This window comes from Nyctereutes procyonoides, unplaced genomic scaffold (assembly GCF_905146905.1).
Source record: "Nyctereutes procyonoides isolate TBG_1078 unplaced genomic scaffold, NYPRO_anot_genome, whole genome shotgun sequence".
Classification (NCBI taxonomy): domain Eukaryota; kingdom Metazoa; phylum Chordata; class Mammalia; order Carnivora; family Canidae; genus Nyctereutes; species Nyctereutes procyonoides.
The window spans coordinates 7,422,929-7,440,010 of record NW_026575155.1 but is presented as its reverse complement, the minus strand read 5'-3'; the positions used below and the strand labels follow the sequence as shown (position 1 = coordinate 7,440,010).

At 39.3% G+C, this 17,082-nt stretch overlaps 1 protein-coding gene across 4 annotated transcripts in view; it reads right to left on the bottom strand.

Moving 5' to 3' along the window:
* Positions 1 to 17,082, bottom strand: part of ITSN1 (intersectin 1) — a 211,205-nt gene that overhangs the window by 123,632 nt on the left and 70,491 nt on the right. For all 4 annotated transcript variants that reach the window (XM_055313423.1, XM_055313420.1, XM_055313422.1 and 1 more), the window contains exons 3-5: positions 16,429 to 16,521; positions 15,149 to 15,212; positions 5,286 to 5,446 (exon numbers count right to left, since the gene is read on the bottom strand). In XM_055313423.1, the coding sequence (XP_055169398.1) occupies positions 5,286 to 5,446; positions 15,149 to 15,212; positions 16,429 to 16,521 (318 nt within the window). The remainder of the gene's footprint in view (positions 1 to 5,285; positions 5,447 to 15,148; positions 15,213 to 16,428; positions 16,522 to 17,082) is intronic.

Genomic DNA, 17,082 nt, shown 5'->3' with positions numbered 1-17,082 from the left:
TGTTGGTCTTTTAGGACTGGTGTCATTTTCTTCATATTTTTTAGCTTGTTTTGAAATCACAGGTTACTGGGGTGCTGTCACTGTTTACGGGGGCGTTATTCAGCTCTTTATACTCATTTTTCTACTAACAACTTTGTGTGGGATTTGACCTTGCCCAATCCTGCCTGTTGCTTGGTTTTATGTGAGCCTTGCTTCCTGGGATTTCCAGCTTCTGTTCTCCACCCCCACATTGGTCTGGACCATTCCCTTTCTTTAATGTCTGTGTCACTGCCCTGTTCAATTTTGATTCCACTCCCAGTCATTTCTCCTCAAGTGTAGGAACTTGTCACAAGTGGAAGCTTTTAAATAGCTGCTATGAAGACTATCATCCTTTTACCAACTGACTACTTTTATGAAAGAATATTTTCCAAAGATTTCTAAGGAAATGCATACTGGAGGCTATGTTTTGGAGAGCATCTCTTGACTATGCTAAATCTTAATTCCTGGAATTTCCCCCCATCTCTCCTCAACCACTGACTGGGTTTTCCCTCTTTTCTCTAAAAGTGAAGGGACACTTCCCACCCTAAGCACACCAGCCTTCACCAGACATGCTCCTCCAGCTTTATCTCTCCTTTACAGTACAACTCTCCCCTCTTCCGAGTCTCCAATCAGGCTTCTGTCTCTACCACTCCAATGAAACTGTTTTCAGAAGGTCGTGTACAAATTCATTTTGCCAAATCCAATCACTTCTCTGTCCTATTTTCACTCAATCTCAGAAGCAACTCAAACAAGAGAACACACCCTCCTTGAAAAATGTTTTCTTGGCTACTAGGACACCAACCTCCTCCCATTGTTTCTTGCTTCTTCCCTTTTAATACACCTTTAAATATCACAGCATGGCAAGGACTGGTCCTAGGTCTTCTGGCTCCTCTAGCTACACATCCTAAGATAGTCCTTTTTTAAAAAAACTTTTTAAAAGATTTTATTTGTTTATTCATGAGACACACAGAGAGAGAGAGGCAGAGAGAGAAGCAGGCTCTCTGTGGGAGCCAGATGGTGGGACTCGATCCCAGGACGCCGGGATCATGACCTAAACCAAAGGCAGACACTCAACCAATGAGCCACCTAGGGGCCCCATCCTAAGATACTCCATCCAGTCCCAGGGCTTTCATTGCCATCCATACTCAAATTCTCCCAGAGCTGATGGATCCCTCCTCAGAGTTCCAGACTCATGGATTCACCTGCCTCCTTAGAAAAAACCACCAGAGCCCTCACACTTAACGTGACCAAAATTTGATTTGCTTTTCCTCCAAAATACAGAATATAATGAATCTAAACCTATCCTGTATTCCACAGTGATTATTACTACCCAGATCTAAATCTCCATTACCTCTTGCCCACAGCAAAAATCTCCCTACTAGGGACGCCTGGGTGGCTCAGTGGTTGAGCGTCTGCCTTAGGTTCAGATAGTGATCCCGGGGTTCCGGGATCAAGCCCTGCATTGGGCTCCCCGCAGGGAGCCTGCTTCTCCCTCTATGTCTCTGTCTCTCTCATGAATAAATAAATAAAATCTTTTTTAAAAAAAACCCTCCTTACTGATTTCCCTGATTCTACTATTGCAATCCAATCCTCACATAAGATAGATTATTTTTTCTAAAAGTCTATCAACCATGTACTCTCCTACCCGTAAGTTCTCTGCAGCTTTCAACTGCACTTAGAAAGAAATTTCTAACTCCTTAATGGTTTTATTAGGCCCTAAACCATCTGGCTCTTGCCCTACCTCCCTGACCTCAAGGCCTACCAAAACCTCAGCTACCATGTTCTCATGTTTGTTTCTTGCACATACCAACTTCATTTTTGCCTTAGGACCTTTGTTAATTACTGTTCCATTTGCCTGGAAGGTTTGCCCCCTAGGTTTTCACATGGCTCTCATCACTAAGTCAGCTCAGAGTCATCTCTCCTCAGAGAATTCTACCACGATAACTTTCTCCCATCAGTACCTCTATCATATTACCATTTTATAGAACTGATTGCACTTATCTTATCCTGAAACTATTCATCTATTTGCTTACTTTCCCCACCTTAACAAGAAGCTTCATAGAAGCAGGAGCCATGCTGTCTTGCTTACCAATGTATTCCAAGCAAATAGGACATGCATTAGGGGGTTAAAAATAATAGATTAATCTGGGGCACCTGGGTGGCTCAGTCAGTTAAGAGTCCGACTCTTGATTTCAGCTCAGGTCATGATCTCAGAGTTATAAGATTGAGCCCTGTGTTGGGCTCCACACTGGGCACAGAGCCTACGTGGGATTCTCTCTCTCCCTCTCTCTTTACTCGTCCCCACTCTAAAAAAAATTATAAATAAGCATAATCATAATGAATTAGCCTAATAAAAATATGGGATCTGGCTAAATAAATAAATAAATAGACAAACTCCCCCTGAAACAGACTCAAGAGTAAAAAAATAATTATTCTGCTTGTAAACACACTGAATGAAGAAGATATCAGGCACACAGAATTTCCTGGAATACAGCTGGCTGCCCTCAGGCAAGTCACAGTATCACTACATCCCTTTTCTCCTTTCTTTAACAGAGGGGAGTTGATCAAAATGGTCGCTCAACTCCCAGCTGGCCCTAATTCCACATGTTAACATGTGCCTTAGCACCCATGCAGACAATGAACCGTGGAACAGTGACACTCCATGCCATCCATATAGTTTGATGATAATGAAGGTGGGAAGAGAGAAGGTAGTAAAAAAACCAAGAAACGGGCAGCCCCGGTGGCCCAGGGGGTTAGCGCCGCCTTCAGCCCAGGGCGTAATCCTGGAGACCTGGGATCGAGTCCCATGTTGGGCTCCCTGCGTGGAGCCTGCTTCTCTCTCTGCCTGTCTCTGCCTCTCTCTCTGTGTCTCTCATGAATAAATAAAATCTTAAAAAACAAAAAAACAAAAACAAAAACAAACAACCAAGAGCCTTTGAAAAACTGTATGTCTGGACAGGCTCGACCTCACTTTTTAGGAACATTGTTTTAAGCAAACTGTTTACCTTCTCAGAATCTCAGTTCTCTCATTTACATAAACGGGGCTAATTTCTGCGTATTTCAGGGTCATTATTGTGACCAAAAAAATATGATACGTGAAGGTAGAATGTGTAAAGGCTAGGAAATGCATGGTCAGATCCTTTTTAACATTAACTAGAAAATCATGATCCTAGTAACAAATTATTTTCTTCTCAAGTAGCCACATAAGAAGTGTTAAAAAAAAATTATCTTGGGTTGAGGTGAGAGGTGGAACTAGAAATACCAGCAAAGGTCAGATGTTTGAGCAAAGCTAAGCAAACCTGGTTAGGACACAATGTACTTTTTAACTTCTCTCATGTTCTGATATTCCCTCGTGAGTCACCTCTTGAAAATAATTTACGGGAGGATGCTGATGTGACCAGAAGAAGGTAGAAAGGCAGTGGAGAGAAGCCTAGGGGAGGAGCCCAGGACTCACTGACAGAATGGCGGCTCAGAAGTCCCAGGTTCCCTTGAGGCAGGGGCAGCTTACTTAGGCTGTGGCAAAACCCCCCGGGCAGCAGGTCACAATATCATGGAAATAAATCAGCAATGACTAGAGCTGAAAGTCCTGCTGCAGAATGGAGGAAGAGAAGACCTATTAAATGTTCGAGGAAGAATGACTGACCCCCCAGTTTTGAGGAAAAAAGAGGAAATGGGATGCCTCTGGCTCTCTGACCCTTTATCCTCTCCGAGGTATCTTCTTACAGCACCAGAAGGGAAGCCAAAAGACAACCAAACACCCTATAGCTGTTTTAACCCATGGGTCCTGACCAAATGTTGGCTACAGGGACCTTCAAAGATTCAGAGCTACTTCTACTTAAATAAGCCAGCTAACTAAGGACGTAGGGTTTTGGACACACAAGGGACGAGACCCACAAGGGTCCTGGTCATGTGGTGTGGGCTTTACGTACTCCTCACCTCCGCACGTCCTAGTCTTTGCTCATGCGTGATTTCCTGAGTTTCTCTGTTTTCTCTCCTGGATCAATGTCCTTCGTGTCTGACCCCAAATCTGCACCTTTCCCCCAATGATTGCCAGTCTTGTGGCTAAACCTCACCAAAAGAAAGGCACTGCACAGTTTGTTTTTAATAGTAAATCTATTAAGTTAAACCACAGCATTTATTCATCTCAGCTTATCATTCATTGTATCAGAAACAACCTGCATTACTACTGACTGCCCCCCCAAAACCGACTTTGCCTTATCACTTGTCATCAGATCTATCAGGAGGAAGAAAGGGAAACTCTAGCCACAATTTTTGTGTTTTGTTTAAGAACTTTTGCATGCATCTGATATTAGATCTGATTACTATAATCTTTAAATCAACCTAAACCATTAAAGTCTAGGGTGAGAACACAGAAGAAATCAGAACTATTGGTAATCTTCGCCAACGAATTACTGATGGGTTTTTAAGAAAAACACCTGGCTAAAAAAATCTTTATATGGAATTGTGTTTTGAACTCGGATAATGTTTATTTTCTTCTGCTTCATTTTGTACCAAGAAAGAATTTAATGTGGTCAGTTCTCTCAATATTATGAATTTAGAAATATATTGCTAGATACCATGATCCAAAAGAGCTGTTTCAAGGCAGTGGAAAATAAAGATGTTATGGAAATGAAGCCAACAGGAAGAACTGGCCTTGTGAAGGGTCAAGGATGCCATAAGAGCAATGAATAGATGGGAGATGCAGGAGCAGACTGCAAATTTATTCCTTTTACCCTGACAGTCTGTGCTGACCCTCTATTTGCTCAATGGGATGCTGCAGGATTCATGAACCGCTCAATAAAGCCAATTATGACTTCAAATTTACTTAGGTGAACTTTTGTTCTTTAACACAGGCTAGGGTTCAAATGTGAAACCTGATCTCATCCAGCACTCTCTGCCCTTTACGGGACCAGGACCATCACTTTTTGGACAGAATCACCTCCTACACTATCACAAGGCCACAAACTGAGAAGGGGAAATATTTCTTTTTAAAATATATGGTGAGGGATTCCTGGGTGGCGCAGCAGTTTGGCGCCTGCCTTTGGCCCAGGGCACGATCCTGGAGACCCGGGATCGAATCCCACGTCGGGCTCCCGGTGCATGGAGCCTGCTTCTCCCTCTGCCTGTGTCTCTGCCCCCCTCTCTCTCTCTCTGTGTGACTATCATAAATAAAATAAATAAATAAATAAATAAAAAAATAATAAAATAAAATAAAATAAAATAAAATATATGGTGAAATATAGGAACCACGTCCTTTTCATACTTACCAAAGGCTGGTGCGCTAGAAATAGCAACTGGTTGCTGTTTCATGACGGGGGGAAGTGCAGAAGGAAGTTGATATCCCTGCAGCTTGAGTTTGATGAGTTTCATAGCTATGGAAAACTCCACTTGATCCATTCGTCCATCATTGTTCATGTCAGCTAGCGCCCTGCAAACCAACGTCAAGGGCTAGGAATGACTCTGACCATAAACCACCACTACACCCACCAACCCCCAGAACGGACTAGTCAGGTCCCTTCATCCTCACCATGGAGACATGACATGCTATGCTATAGTTCTACTACATCTTTAAAGCTGTGAAAATTAAATGAGCTTACAGATGTGTTTATTACTTAAAGATGGTACTCAGACATAAATGGTCAAGTGCAACTTGCAATGAGTATTTTTGTCCCCGGTTTTTAATTTTCCTTTTTTTTTTAATTGAAGTAGATTTGTTACATTAGTTTCAGGTGCAATGAGTTTTAATGTATATTGTCTCAAATATGGGGTTTGCAAGTGGAAATGACTTTATGCAAACCACAACTGTGCATATTCACAATTAACCTCTTCTGCATGAAAAATGTTCATCCAGATTTCATTTTAGTCTAAATATTAAAAATGTTAAGATGCTTTATTTAACTTATTCTCTATGTCTCTGCCTGTCTCTCATGAATAAAATCTTTATAAATGAATGAATGAATGAAAGAAAGAAAGCAAGGCACATCTAGGTAGTGCCCAAAAGACAATTAACTTTCATAGAACATATCCTTTATTGCTGTAACTCGAGTTAACTCAGGGAAAGAAAACATGAAACACAATGAAAAGCATAACTTACAACAGAGGTTAAAACTCATTGATAGCACAGAAAGTTGTAAGAGTCAACACTATTCTTTTAGAAGTTAGAAAAAGTCATCAAGTGGGAGATGGGCTACAGAAATCACATTTGTGCTTCAGGCAGGAGCACACTGGGGCCCTCCTGCAGTCAATGATCCCCTTTGGCAAACTTCACCAGGCAAATCCAATTCCTTTCACCAATAGTGAGCCTGAGGCTCATTTTTCATATGGTACATGAATTACTCATTCACATCCTTTGCTAATGTTTTTTGATGGACTGCATGTCATTTTCTTGCCAGTCTACAAGAGCTCACTGTATGTTAGGTCTTCACTGTTTATCTGTCAATGGTGGACTTTTAAAATTTCATTAGTTCATTCATTTGTGAATAATATCTTTACTAATAGAAATTCTACAATTTTATATCATATGATTTCACTTACATGTGGAATTCAAAAGAACGAAACAAACAAAATAAAACAGAAACAGACATAAATACAGAGAAACTGGTGGTTGCCGGGGGAGCAGAGTGGGGAGATGCATAAAATAGGCAAAGGGGATTAAAAGGTACAAACTTCCAGCTATAAGATAAATTAAGTACACCATAGGAAATATAGTCAATAGTACTGTAAGAACTCTCTGATGACAGCTGGTAACTACACTCATCATGGTGATCATCTTGTAATGTACACAAATCATCAAGGCACATTATATGCTTGAAACTAATATAATACTACTTTAATTAACTAATTCAGCCTCTTCTCATGGAACTAAAGAATACTTTTGCTGTATATTAAATGTTCATATGAAGTGAAACCTATTTCTGGATTATCTACTCAGATCAATTCCTAGTTCAATATGACAATGATCTGATCACACTGGTCCATGAATGTTCTGGTATCTGGCAAGACATAGCTTCTTGGGGTGCCTGGGTAGCTCAGTTGGTTAAGCACCCAACTCTTGATTAGATCATTTTCTTCATGTAGTTACTTTTCTTTTTAAAAACATTTTATTGATTGATTGATTGATATGAGAGACAGAGTGTATGTGCAAGCAGGGGGGAGGGCAGAAAGAGAAGAAAAAAGAAAATCTCAACCATACTTCATACTGAGCATACAGCCCGATGATGGGCCTGATCCCATGACCTTGATGATCATGATCTGAGCCAAAACCAAGAGTCGGACACTTAATGGAGACACCCAGATGTCCCAGTTACTTCAATTAAATGTATTCTTAGGAGTTTTATAAATTTCCATCATTATTTAAAATGGAACATTTCCCCATTTCCATATTTCAGTGCATTGAGAAAAATTTTACTTTTAATAATCATTTATGCTATATTCAGCTATCTTATCAAACTTCTATACATATTACTTCTTTAACCTAAAATCTCTTAGGTTTACTAGGTTTACCATCACATAACTAACAAAAAAGAGAGTTAACTTTCATTTCCAATATTTATACACTTCCTCTTTTTTATTGGTCTTACTGTCTCATTGAAATGTGTGAGCATCCTGCTAAGTTATGGGTTTCAATGAAAGGGCTGTAGTGCTTGTTTAGAATAATATTTGGTAGTGATGTTTAGAAAGTAATCTGATATATTTAAAAAGTTTCCTTTCTACATATTAGAAATAGTTACTATAAATATATATATATATATATATTTTTTTTTAAATCAAATGCCTACTCAGCATCTGCTGTTCTGATCACACTTCCTTTTATCTGTTGCTAAAATATTGAGAAAATGCCTTGATTCTGAACCAAACTTGCACTCCTGGCATTAACTCCAGGTGGCCAGAGTTGTAAATACATTGTGATATTCTATTTGCTAAGATTTTGTTTTGATTTTTATGCCTATATTCATAACTGAGACTGATCTCTGGTTATTTTATTTTTAGAACTATCTTTCATGTTTTATAAAGGAAGTTAAATAGGTAAAATGAGAGGGTGAACTTTCTTTTTGCTTAGTTTTTTAAAAAGATATACAGTTATATCAAGTGGTTCTTGGGAGAAAAAGAAAACTTGCCAACAATCAATGTCAACATGCATACTTAAAAAGAGAAATCAAGCAGAGTCTCACATTCTATTCCTCACATCACTGCCCACCCCCACCAAACACATTTTCTAATGAGAAACAAATATCTAATGTGGAATAATGACTTGTTGGGGGAGAGGAGACTTTCTAGTATACTGTAAGCTTCTAAAATAGAAGAATTTCATGTTTCTAAAAACCTTCCACTGACGTGCTTCAGTGGGAGAGGAAAGGAGACATGGAATTCTCAAATTCCAGATGAATGACTTTAAGCCACCCACCACAATCCCACTTTTTTTTTTTTAATTTTTTGAGAATTTTACGTGATCTTTCTTAAAACTTTTATTTCTCAACTAACAAAACATTAAGTATTGGGACTCATCCATAGTGAAAACTCAAAGGACTTTATGCAAATACGATAGTTAATGCTACAAAGCTCAGCTTTCTCCCCACTCCCCTCTCCCAATGAAAGAGCTGGAATACTGGAAGAGCTGAAATTCTAGTTCTCAAGATTTCTCTGCAAAAAAACCTCAGATCTGCCATCCACTTTCACTTCCCATCTATAGTTTACTCATTTCTAATAATCCCCCAAAGACGAACTAAAAGCCTAGGAATCCTAAAATTAAATTCACAAAACTTCCAAGGTGAAAAAAATATGTGCAAAAAAGTATATGTCAATTATTTTTTTTCCAAGCCTATCTTTTCTGGTTTTTTTAATAAATTAATTTTTATTGGTGTTCAATTTACCAACATACAGAATAACACCCAGTGCTCATCCCGTCAAGTGTCCCCCTCAGTGCCCGTCACCCATTCACCCCCACCCCCCGCCCGTATATGTCAATTATTGTATATGACTCTTAAAAACCAGCTGATCCTAAATATATAGCATACATACATACACAGCAATAGGCAGAGCTGAAATGAGAGGGGGACCACAAGTATACTGAAATCTGAAGGGACAAATAAACCATGTATCACTCACACACACCACAGGTAGCAAAAAGTGTTGCAACTCCAAAAGAAGGGAAATCTCACAACATCTACAGAACTACCTAGGAGTTTACTCTTTGACCCCGCAAATCCACTTATAGCAATTTACCCTGAAGATACACCAAGAATATATGAAAAAAAACTATGTTTTAGCTCATTATTACATTATTGGAAATAACTGAAACACACAGGAGACTGGTTAAATACACTAAGGTGTATCTTCTACCATGGGTACCATGTTCCTGTAGGAAAAAAAGAGAGAGAGGGACATCTGGGTGGCTCAGTGGTTGAGGGCTGCCTTCAACTCAGGGCGTGATCCAATGTCTGGGGATTGTCCCACATCAGGCTCCCCGCATGGAGCCTGCATCTCCCTCTGCCTATGTCTCTGCCTCTCTGTCTAATGAATAAATAAATAAAATCTTTAAAAAGAGAGAGAGAGAGAGAGAGATCTATGGAATGATATGAGTGATTTCCAGAATGTGTTAAGTGAGAAAAGCAGAAGACAAAAGAACATTCATGTCTGGTAACCTTTTAAGTAAGAAGAAAGAGGAAGTAAAATAGATACGCACACATGATATATTATGAGGCTACTTTTTTTCCACAAAAATAAACAGAGGAAGGATGATAAGAAACTAAATAGATGCACACAGGGATGAAGGGACAGCACAAGGAGTGACATTTCTGAGTTCCCTTTTGTAATAGTGTTGGCTTTTGGAACTTTGTTACTGTGTGACATATTTAGAAATAAAATTAAGTACACAAAGAAAGGAGATCTCTAAACTGAATGAAAACAAAAACATATGCTGTTGGTTTGATTTGTTTTTTTAACACAGGAGTAACAGAGTACTTCATGTATCCTCAGTCTATAACTGTAAGTACTCCTGAACTCCACAGGCTGCTTGTGCGGGTTGCAGACTTGACTGTGGCAATGGTGAAAGTACTCCTTTGTTCTAGGTACCTCTGCTCCCACATCTCATTCCTGCCCTGGAGCTGGAAGCCTGTAGGTCTCTAGGGGCCCATCTCATCCAGAGGATGCTCACATGATGCTCAGCGCTCAATGCACAGATCAATCCAGCCTATGCACTGATTCATTCATTCATTCTTTTATTTATCCAACAAATAATTTTTGAAGATATGGACCTACTGCAGTGTAGGCACTTCCTGAATTGGTGTTAGCACTATGAATAAGAAAGAGAAGGTTACTGCCCTCACAGAGATGGTATTTGAGTACAAGCAACCACTAAACAAGAAAACTAATCAAATTCTTCCCCATGATGGTTCATGCTGTTCAGAAATAAAATGAGGTCATGGGAAAGAGAAGATGGTGGGCAGGAGCAGGTGGGCAAACGGAAGGACTTTAGACAAGTGGTCAGGAAGTACTTCTCTGAAACCTGAAGGGTAATCAGCTAGTTAGCTGTGTGAGAATCTTGAAAAACTGCATTACATATTACAGGAAGAGGAAATACCAAGTACAATGACCCAGAGGCAAGAAAGAGCCTGGCCCATTTAAGCAGAGAGAGAAGGTCAGCAAAACTAGAATACAAAAATTGAGGAAGAGAGGGGTGCAAAATAAGAGATGAAAAAAAGGCGAGAATCAGCTCAGGTTGGGCCTTGTAGCCTTGATAGATAGAACTTACGGTTTTCTTCTCAATGGGGAGTTTAAAATGGATTCAGAGTGTGGGTACTATATGGAGAATGAAATCTAAACTTGGGGCAAGTGTGAAAGACTCCAGTTGAAATGGTGACCAGTGAGCCCAAGTGGGATGACAAATGAGGACAGTAGCAACGGAGACAGGAAGAAATGGTCAGACTGGGGAGAAAAGTCTGTAAATGGAGCCAAAAGAATGCACTAATAGACTGAATGTGTAGCTTGAGCAACAGAAAGGAATCAAGCATGCCTCCCAGCAGCTGGACAGATCCTCAATGCCATCCACTCAGGATGGATGGGATGAGAGACGGAGGGGATGAGGGATGAAGGGGACAAGGCATGGAAGAAAGGGGAACAAGAAGAGTCCAGGATGCCTAATTCCTTCCTTCCTTCCTTCCTTCCTTCCTTCCTTCCTTCCTTCCTTCCTTCCTTCCTCCCTACCCTCCCTTCCTACATTCCTTTCTTTTTTTGTGAGTTTGGCAAATTAATCTTGCTGGGGTCTGAAGGCTCTTCTCACAGAAACACAGTAGTGTCCTAAGACACTAGATGTTATACAGATGTTGGCCCTGCCCCCATGGCCCCATCCCTGAACAGATCACCAAGCTGTTCTCATATTTGCATTTATGTCTCTGGTTTCTGCCTTCTCTCCCAGGGTCCACTTCTGGGTAGGCCTGCCTTCTCCTCATTTCTCTCCTTAGAAGACTCAAATCTCCATTTTTGTGGCCTCTACTGTCTCTGATGCCACAGCCTTCTTCTTTCAGCCTCTTTTTATTTCCTGGACCATCAAGGTTCCTGTCTGCCCCCCTCTGCTCTCTTCTCTTCCCTCTGCACACGTAGGCCAACACTGGAACAACTTTAAGTATCCAAAGTTGCCAAAATGATACAGGATGTTTGCCAGTTTCCTTCCAGTTCCTTATTAGTAAGACAATTTCTAGGAAGCTGTTCCACCTTTGGCCACTGTTACAATTTGGCATTACACACACTGACATGAGTCCATCCTCTGAGAATTCAGGTTTTCCTGTATTATTAGTTGGAAATTAGATTGGATAGATAAGGAGCTCCAAAGTATGAGTAGGTTATAGTTTAAAGTTCACAAACTAGGGGAGCTTGGGTGGCTTAGTTGGCTAAGCATCTGACTCTTGATCTTTGCTCACGTCTTGATCTCAGAGTTGTGTGTTCACGCCCTGTGTTGGACTCCACGCTGGGGATGGAGCCTACTTTAAAAAAGATAAATGAATATAAGTTCACTTATAGTGAACTGGAATACAATTTCTACCTGGCACAAAAATTGTACAGGTTTGTAACACATATTCCCCAGGAATCCCTATCACTCATAGATATGAACTGATATCCACAGAATAGAAAGTAAGGCCCAGAGAGATAGAGAATATTATAGTTCCTCTCAATCCAAAATTTTCTTCTCCCCCACATGACTGAAAAAGGGACTGCCCAAACTTTCTGACTCAAACCCATTCCTCTTTCTACCAAAAGAGGACTTGGCCTTCCCTGGGACCCCAGCAGAAAAACTATTAAGAAAACACAAGATTAACATGAGAGACAGGGAGTGAAAACTATTCCATTTGATCAACTGTTACTATTTATACATTTAAAAATCTAACTTTGAAGAGGTCAAGTATTTATTACTCAGGGTTACTAATAAGTGAGTAACTATCAGAGGTAGAGCTGAAAGACAGATCTAACTCATACTTTGTACTACATTATTCCATCATCTTAGCAGGACATCTGTGGTTCATGAAATCAATGATTCCTCAAAGATTATTTCTTTTGAGAAAAGATACCTAGAGGCTTGCTTCCCTCCTCCCAATAACAATTCATGATAAAAGGAAAATACACCATCACAAATTCATTAAGAAAATATCAGCAAAAATTAGACAACAGTTTTGACTCAAGCAAGACTGCCAATTCATCACCTTTACTGTTAATAAAAACTTTCACCATAAAAATAGTAAGTTGGAAAAATGACCTTAATATGCTTAGCCAAAAACATTTTGGAAAGCTAACAACTGTCTTAATTGGGAAAAAAAAGTGAAATTTATTGGATAATACTTTATTTTTCTCCATCACACTTATTATCATGTGACAATTTTTATACTGCTATTAATCATATCCTTTCACCAGATTGCAATTTCTATGAAAGCAAAGATTTTATTTTGTTCACTGCTTTGTCCCAAGCACCTACAATAGTAACTGACCCATAGAAGACATTCAATAAATATTTTTCCATTGTTTTTTTTTAATAAATTTTTATTTATTTATGATAGTCACACACACACACAGAGAGAGAGAGAGAGAGAGAGAGGCAGAGACACAGGCAGAGGGAGAAGCAGGCTCCATGCACCGGGAGCCCGATGTGGGATTTGATCCCGGGTCTCCAGGATCGCGCCCTGGGTCAAAGGCAGGCGCCAAACCGCTGCGCCACCCAGGGATCCCTATTTTTCTATTGTTGAATGAACAAATGGGAGATTTTCTCACAGCAGATATGCATCGTAAAACTGCTTCTTCAGGCAGCCCGGTTGGCTCAGCCGTTTAGCGCCGCCTTCAGCCTGGGGTGTGATCTTGGAGACCTGGGATCAAGTCCTGCGTCGGGCTCCCTGCATGGAGCCTGCTTCTCCCTCTCCCTCTGCCTGTGTCTGTGCACCCCCCCCCCCCGTGTGTGTGTCTCTCATGAATAAATAAATAAAATCTTAAAACAAAAACAAAAGCTGCTGCTTGAATGAACATTCATAAATTAGAAATATAGAAGCAGAATTCAATGGAAGAAGCTATGTCCAGTAAACAAAGGCCCTAGTGAGTGACCTTGATCGCTGGTGTGAAGTACAATCATACCAGAACACAAAGCAAAAGAAAGCTTCTTACAGTTAACACAGATGTCCCATGTCTCCCGAATTTAAACTCAGGCACTTAAGTGCCAGGTCAGTGCCCCCGTGCTCACATGAGCATGAGTTCTTGCTCTCCTCCCCTCTGCCTCCCCACCCCTTGCAAACCTTTCACTTTATTTTAAAAATAATTCCAAAACCTTGGTTATGTGACTTTCCCAGCTGAAAGTAGATCAGAAGTAAGAGCTAGAAGGGCATCACAGGAGGAGGCTCACCAATTGAAGAGACGGCCTGGCGGCCAATATGCTGACAACCAGGAAAAAACATAAAGCAGACACCAAAAAAAGCACAGGAATCTGGTATCATTTAATTTCAATTCAAATTTACCCGTATACAAATAGATGTATTTCCCATGAGAGCTTTGCTATTCAGAACACAGTAAATGATTTTCATACTGATGACACTGGTCATCAAGCTTAGGCTACATTCTTTAGACTCTGCTTGAAGGCAAGAAGGGACAATGTTGATCTTTATCAATTTCCATTAAATTGTAAGAAAGGTCGATCATTTTGGGGGACAAGCAATTAGCTGGACAATTTAGTTATGGGGCCTACCCAGTCCCTCATGATGACACAGGTACCGTTTCGAGTTTCGTTTTGAGGGTCTATTACACATCCCACACTAAGTCCTTTATATACAGTTTCTCTGCTAATCTTCTCAACAACCCTGCCAGGAAAATATATTTGCCCATTTTCTAGATAGAAAACAGAGGTCAGAGAGCATGAATACATGTTCAAATCATAAAGACCGAATGTAGTACAGCTGGAATTCAAACAAGGGTCTATGACTACAAACCCTGTGCTCTTTGTACTACACAGAAAGATGCCCCCACAACACTAACAAGCCCTGGAAATGTATTAATTGCAAGAACTGCATGGTGCAGGAAAATGTGATTTCTTGGAAACAGACCTCAGCATGGCATAACCAAAATCATGAACCTAAAATCCAAAATTACATTTGCCACTCTTTTCTATGGTCCCTTTCTCTCCTATGAGCTCAAAAGACTGAATGCTTTTTTTGTGATAGTTAATCAAGGAATTCAATGGTGCTTATTACGCCTTTACCTTGTACAACACTGTAATAAATACGAGTTATTTCACTCACGGCCCTCCAATATTTTCTTTACTTTTTAGTCAAATAACATACACGACCACTACATTATAAAGCAAGAAATGTGAGACATTCAGGTGAGTATGGGTGATGTAGATGAAGCTAAAACAAACTGATGAGAAAATATCAAACTGTTGATTTCTCCACTGGAAATTCAATTTTTTGATCCTGTAAATGTCACCACTTTTTCTTTTTTTTCTCCTAACATTCCACATTAGAAAGATAACTTTTCAGAAGTATTCTCTGGTAAGAAGTAGTAGAGTATTTCAGACTAGAGATTTATGTTTGCCTTCAAGATCTTAAGAAATGATACTACTGCAATATTTTATTTTACCTTCTGCTTATGTGAAGTTCCAACTTACCATATCTGTGCTAAAACAGGTTGAGGTAACCCAGATTGAAAAAAAAAGTTTCTAGCTTGATCACCTGTAAATTAATTAGAAAAAGTTTCAGAAAAAAAACGAGCAGCTGACAGAGATTTTCTTATAGCGCAATTACAAAAATAAGAAAGAGGTTAGTAATTCTGCAAATACTGAATTAAATATATGTTAAAAGCCAAATAGTTAAGTTTATAAGCAACAGCAAAATGAATCCATCAGATTCACTCATGAATTCACTGACTTTAGAACTTAACACTTTAAAAAAAAAAAAACCATCTCAAAAAAGGGACTATCATGTGATTGTCCACTTTAGTTCATCTGCTAATAATTAAGATGGGAATAAGTTGACAAATGACAAAGCACATCTACAGGGATCCTCAAGCAACTGATGACTCACACTTCTACTTTTTTAGGTTCTTTACTATTCCTAATATCTACACTTCAAACTGTCAGTTTCTGCTACATTAATGGGGGAAAAATAATGATTACAGGAGTCACATCAACAATTAAGAATGAATTATTTAAAGAGAACTGTGATATACACACACAAAAACAAGTCACCAGGAAATCTAGATCCCATTTTTTCTAAAGCTATCTCCTGAAAAGTAACCAAACAAGGCAGGGCGCCTGGGTAGCTCAGTCGGTTAAATGACAGATTGACTCTTGGTTTCAACTGGGGTCATGATCTCAGGGTCCTGGGATCTGCCCCATTTCTGGCTCCTTGCTCAGCACAGTCTGCTTGTCCCTCCTCTCCCTCAACTCATGCACATGCTCTCTTTCACTCTCTCTCTCTAAAATGAATAAATAAATCTTTAAAAAAAAAACACACAAAAGAAAAGGCAAAGTACAAAAGGAACTTCAGGATATAACAACATGAGAATTCTGTTTTTTTTTTTTGTTTTGTTTTTAATATTCAGAATCTGTTCATTTATTTACATTTCCTAAACCAGTTCAAGATCAGAATTAAACAAATATTTTAGCTCAAGGACCACCATTCATTGGTTTACTACTTAAAGAATATGGTCCACTGACCTTTACCAATTCCCATCAGTGATATACCTAAAACAAGTGGCTTGATATCTGTTATAGAATGTAAACAGGTTTGAATGCAATATAGGAAAAGCAATTGAAAGAATATAGGCCCAACGCTAAGGCAGATGTCCCCTTTGTCATATGTGTCTACCTCAGGTTTGTGTAATAGATTTCCCACAGATATATGCACTACTGATAAGTAAAAACATAAAAATACTGATTCCGATTACCAGTAATAAATCCAGATATTGGCTTTAAACTATGGAACTGTTGATCATGCTTCGCTCTTTCTTCTACAGTTATGGCCCAGATATCCAGGCTGCCTACAACCCAAAGAAAAAACAAAGAAATTATTCAATGAGAAAAGAATAACAAAGTGCTCACACGCATTATTTCCCTAGTACTTTCAGATTTTTTTCAGTATGTTATCAATTATTTGATTAACATCAATTTGTCCTCAGAAATTATGCATATAAGTTAGAAAATTAAGTGTAGGGATGCCTGAGTGGCTCAGTGGTTAAGCATCTGCCTCGGGCTCAGGGCATGATCTCAGGGTCCTGGAGGGGAGCTTGCCTCTCCCTCTCTACCTCTGTCTCCCATGAATAAATAAATAAAATCATTAAAAATAAAAAAAAATTAAAACAGGCAAAAATAAAAATGATACTGGCACATATTCTTTATTTTTTTTTAAAAAATGTGTCCTATAATCTTATAGTTAGGAAGACTGTATAAAGACCTAAGTTAATAGGCACTTATTTACATAAACTGAAGAAACAAGTGAATTTAAAACTACAATCTCAGATTTATTAAATGCTACAGGAGAAAGTTATAAGAGAAGCAGTGCTTCACAATTCATATCCTATGTGATTCCATGAAATCTTTTT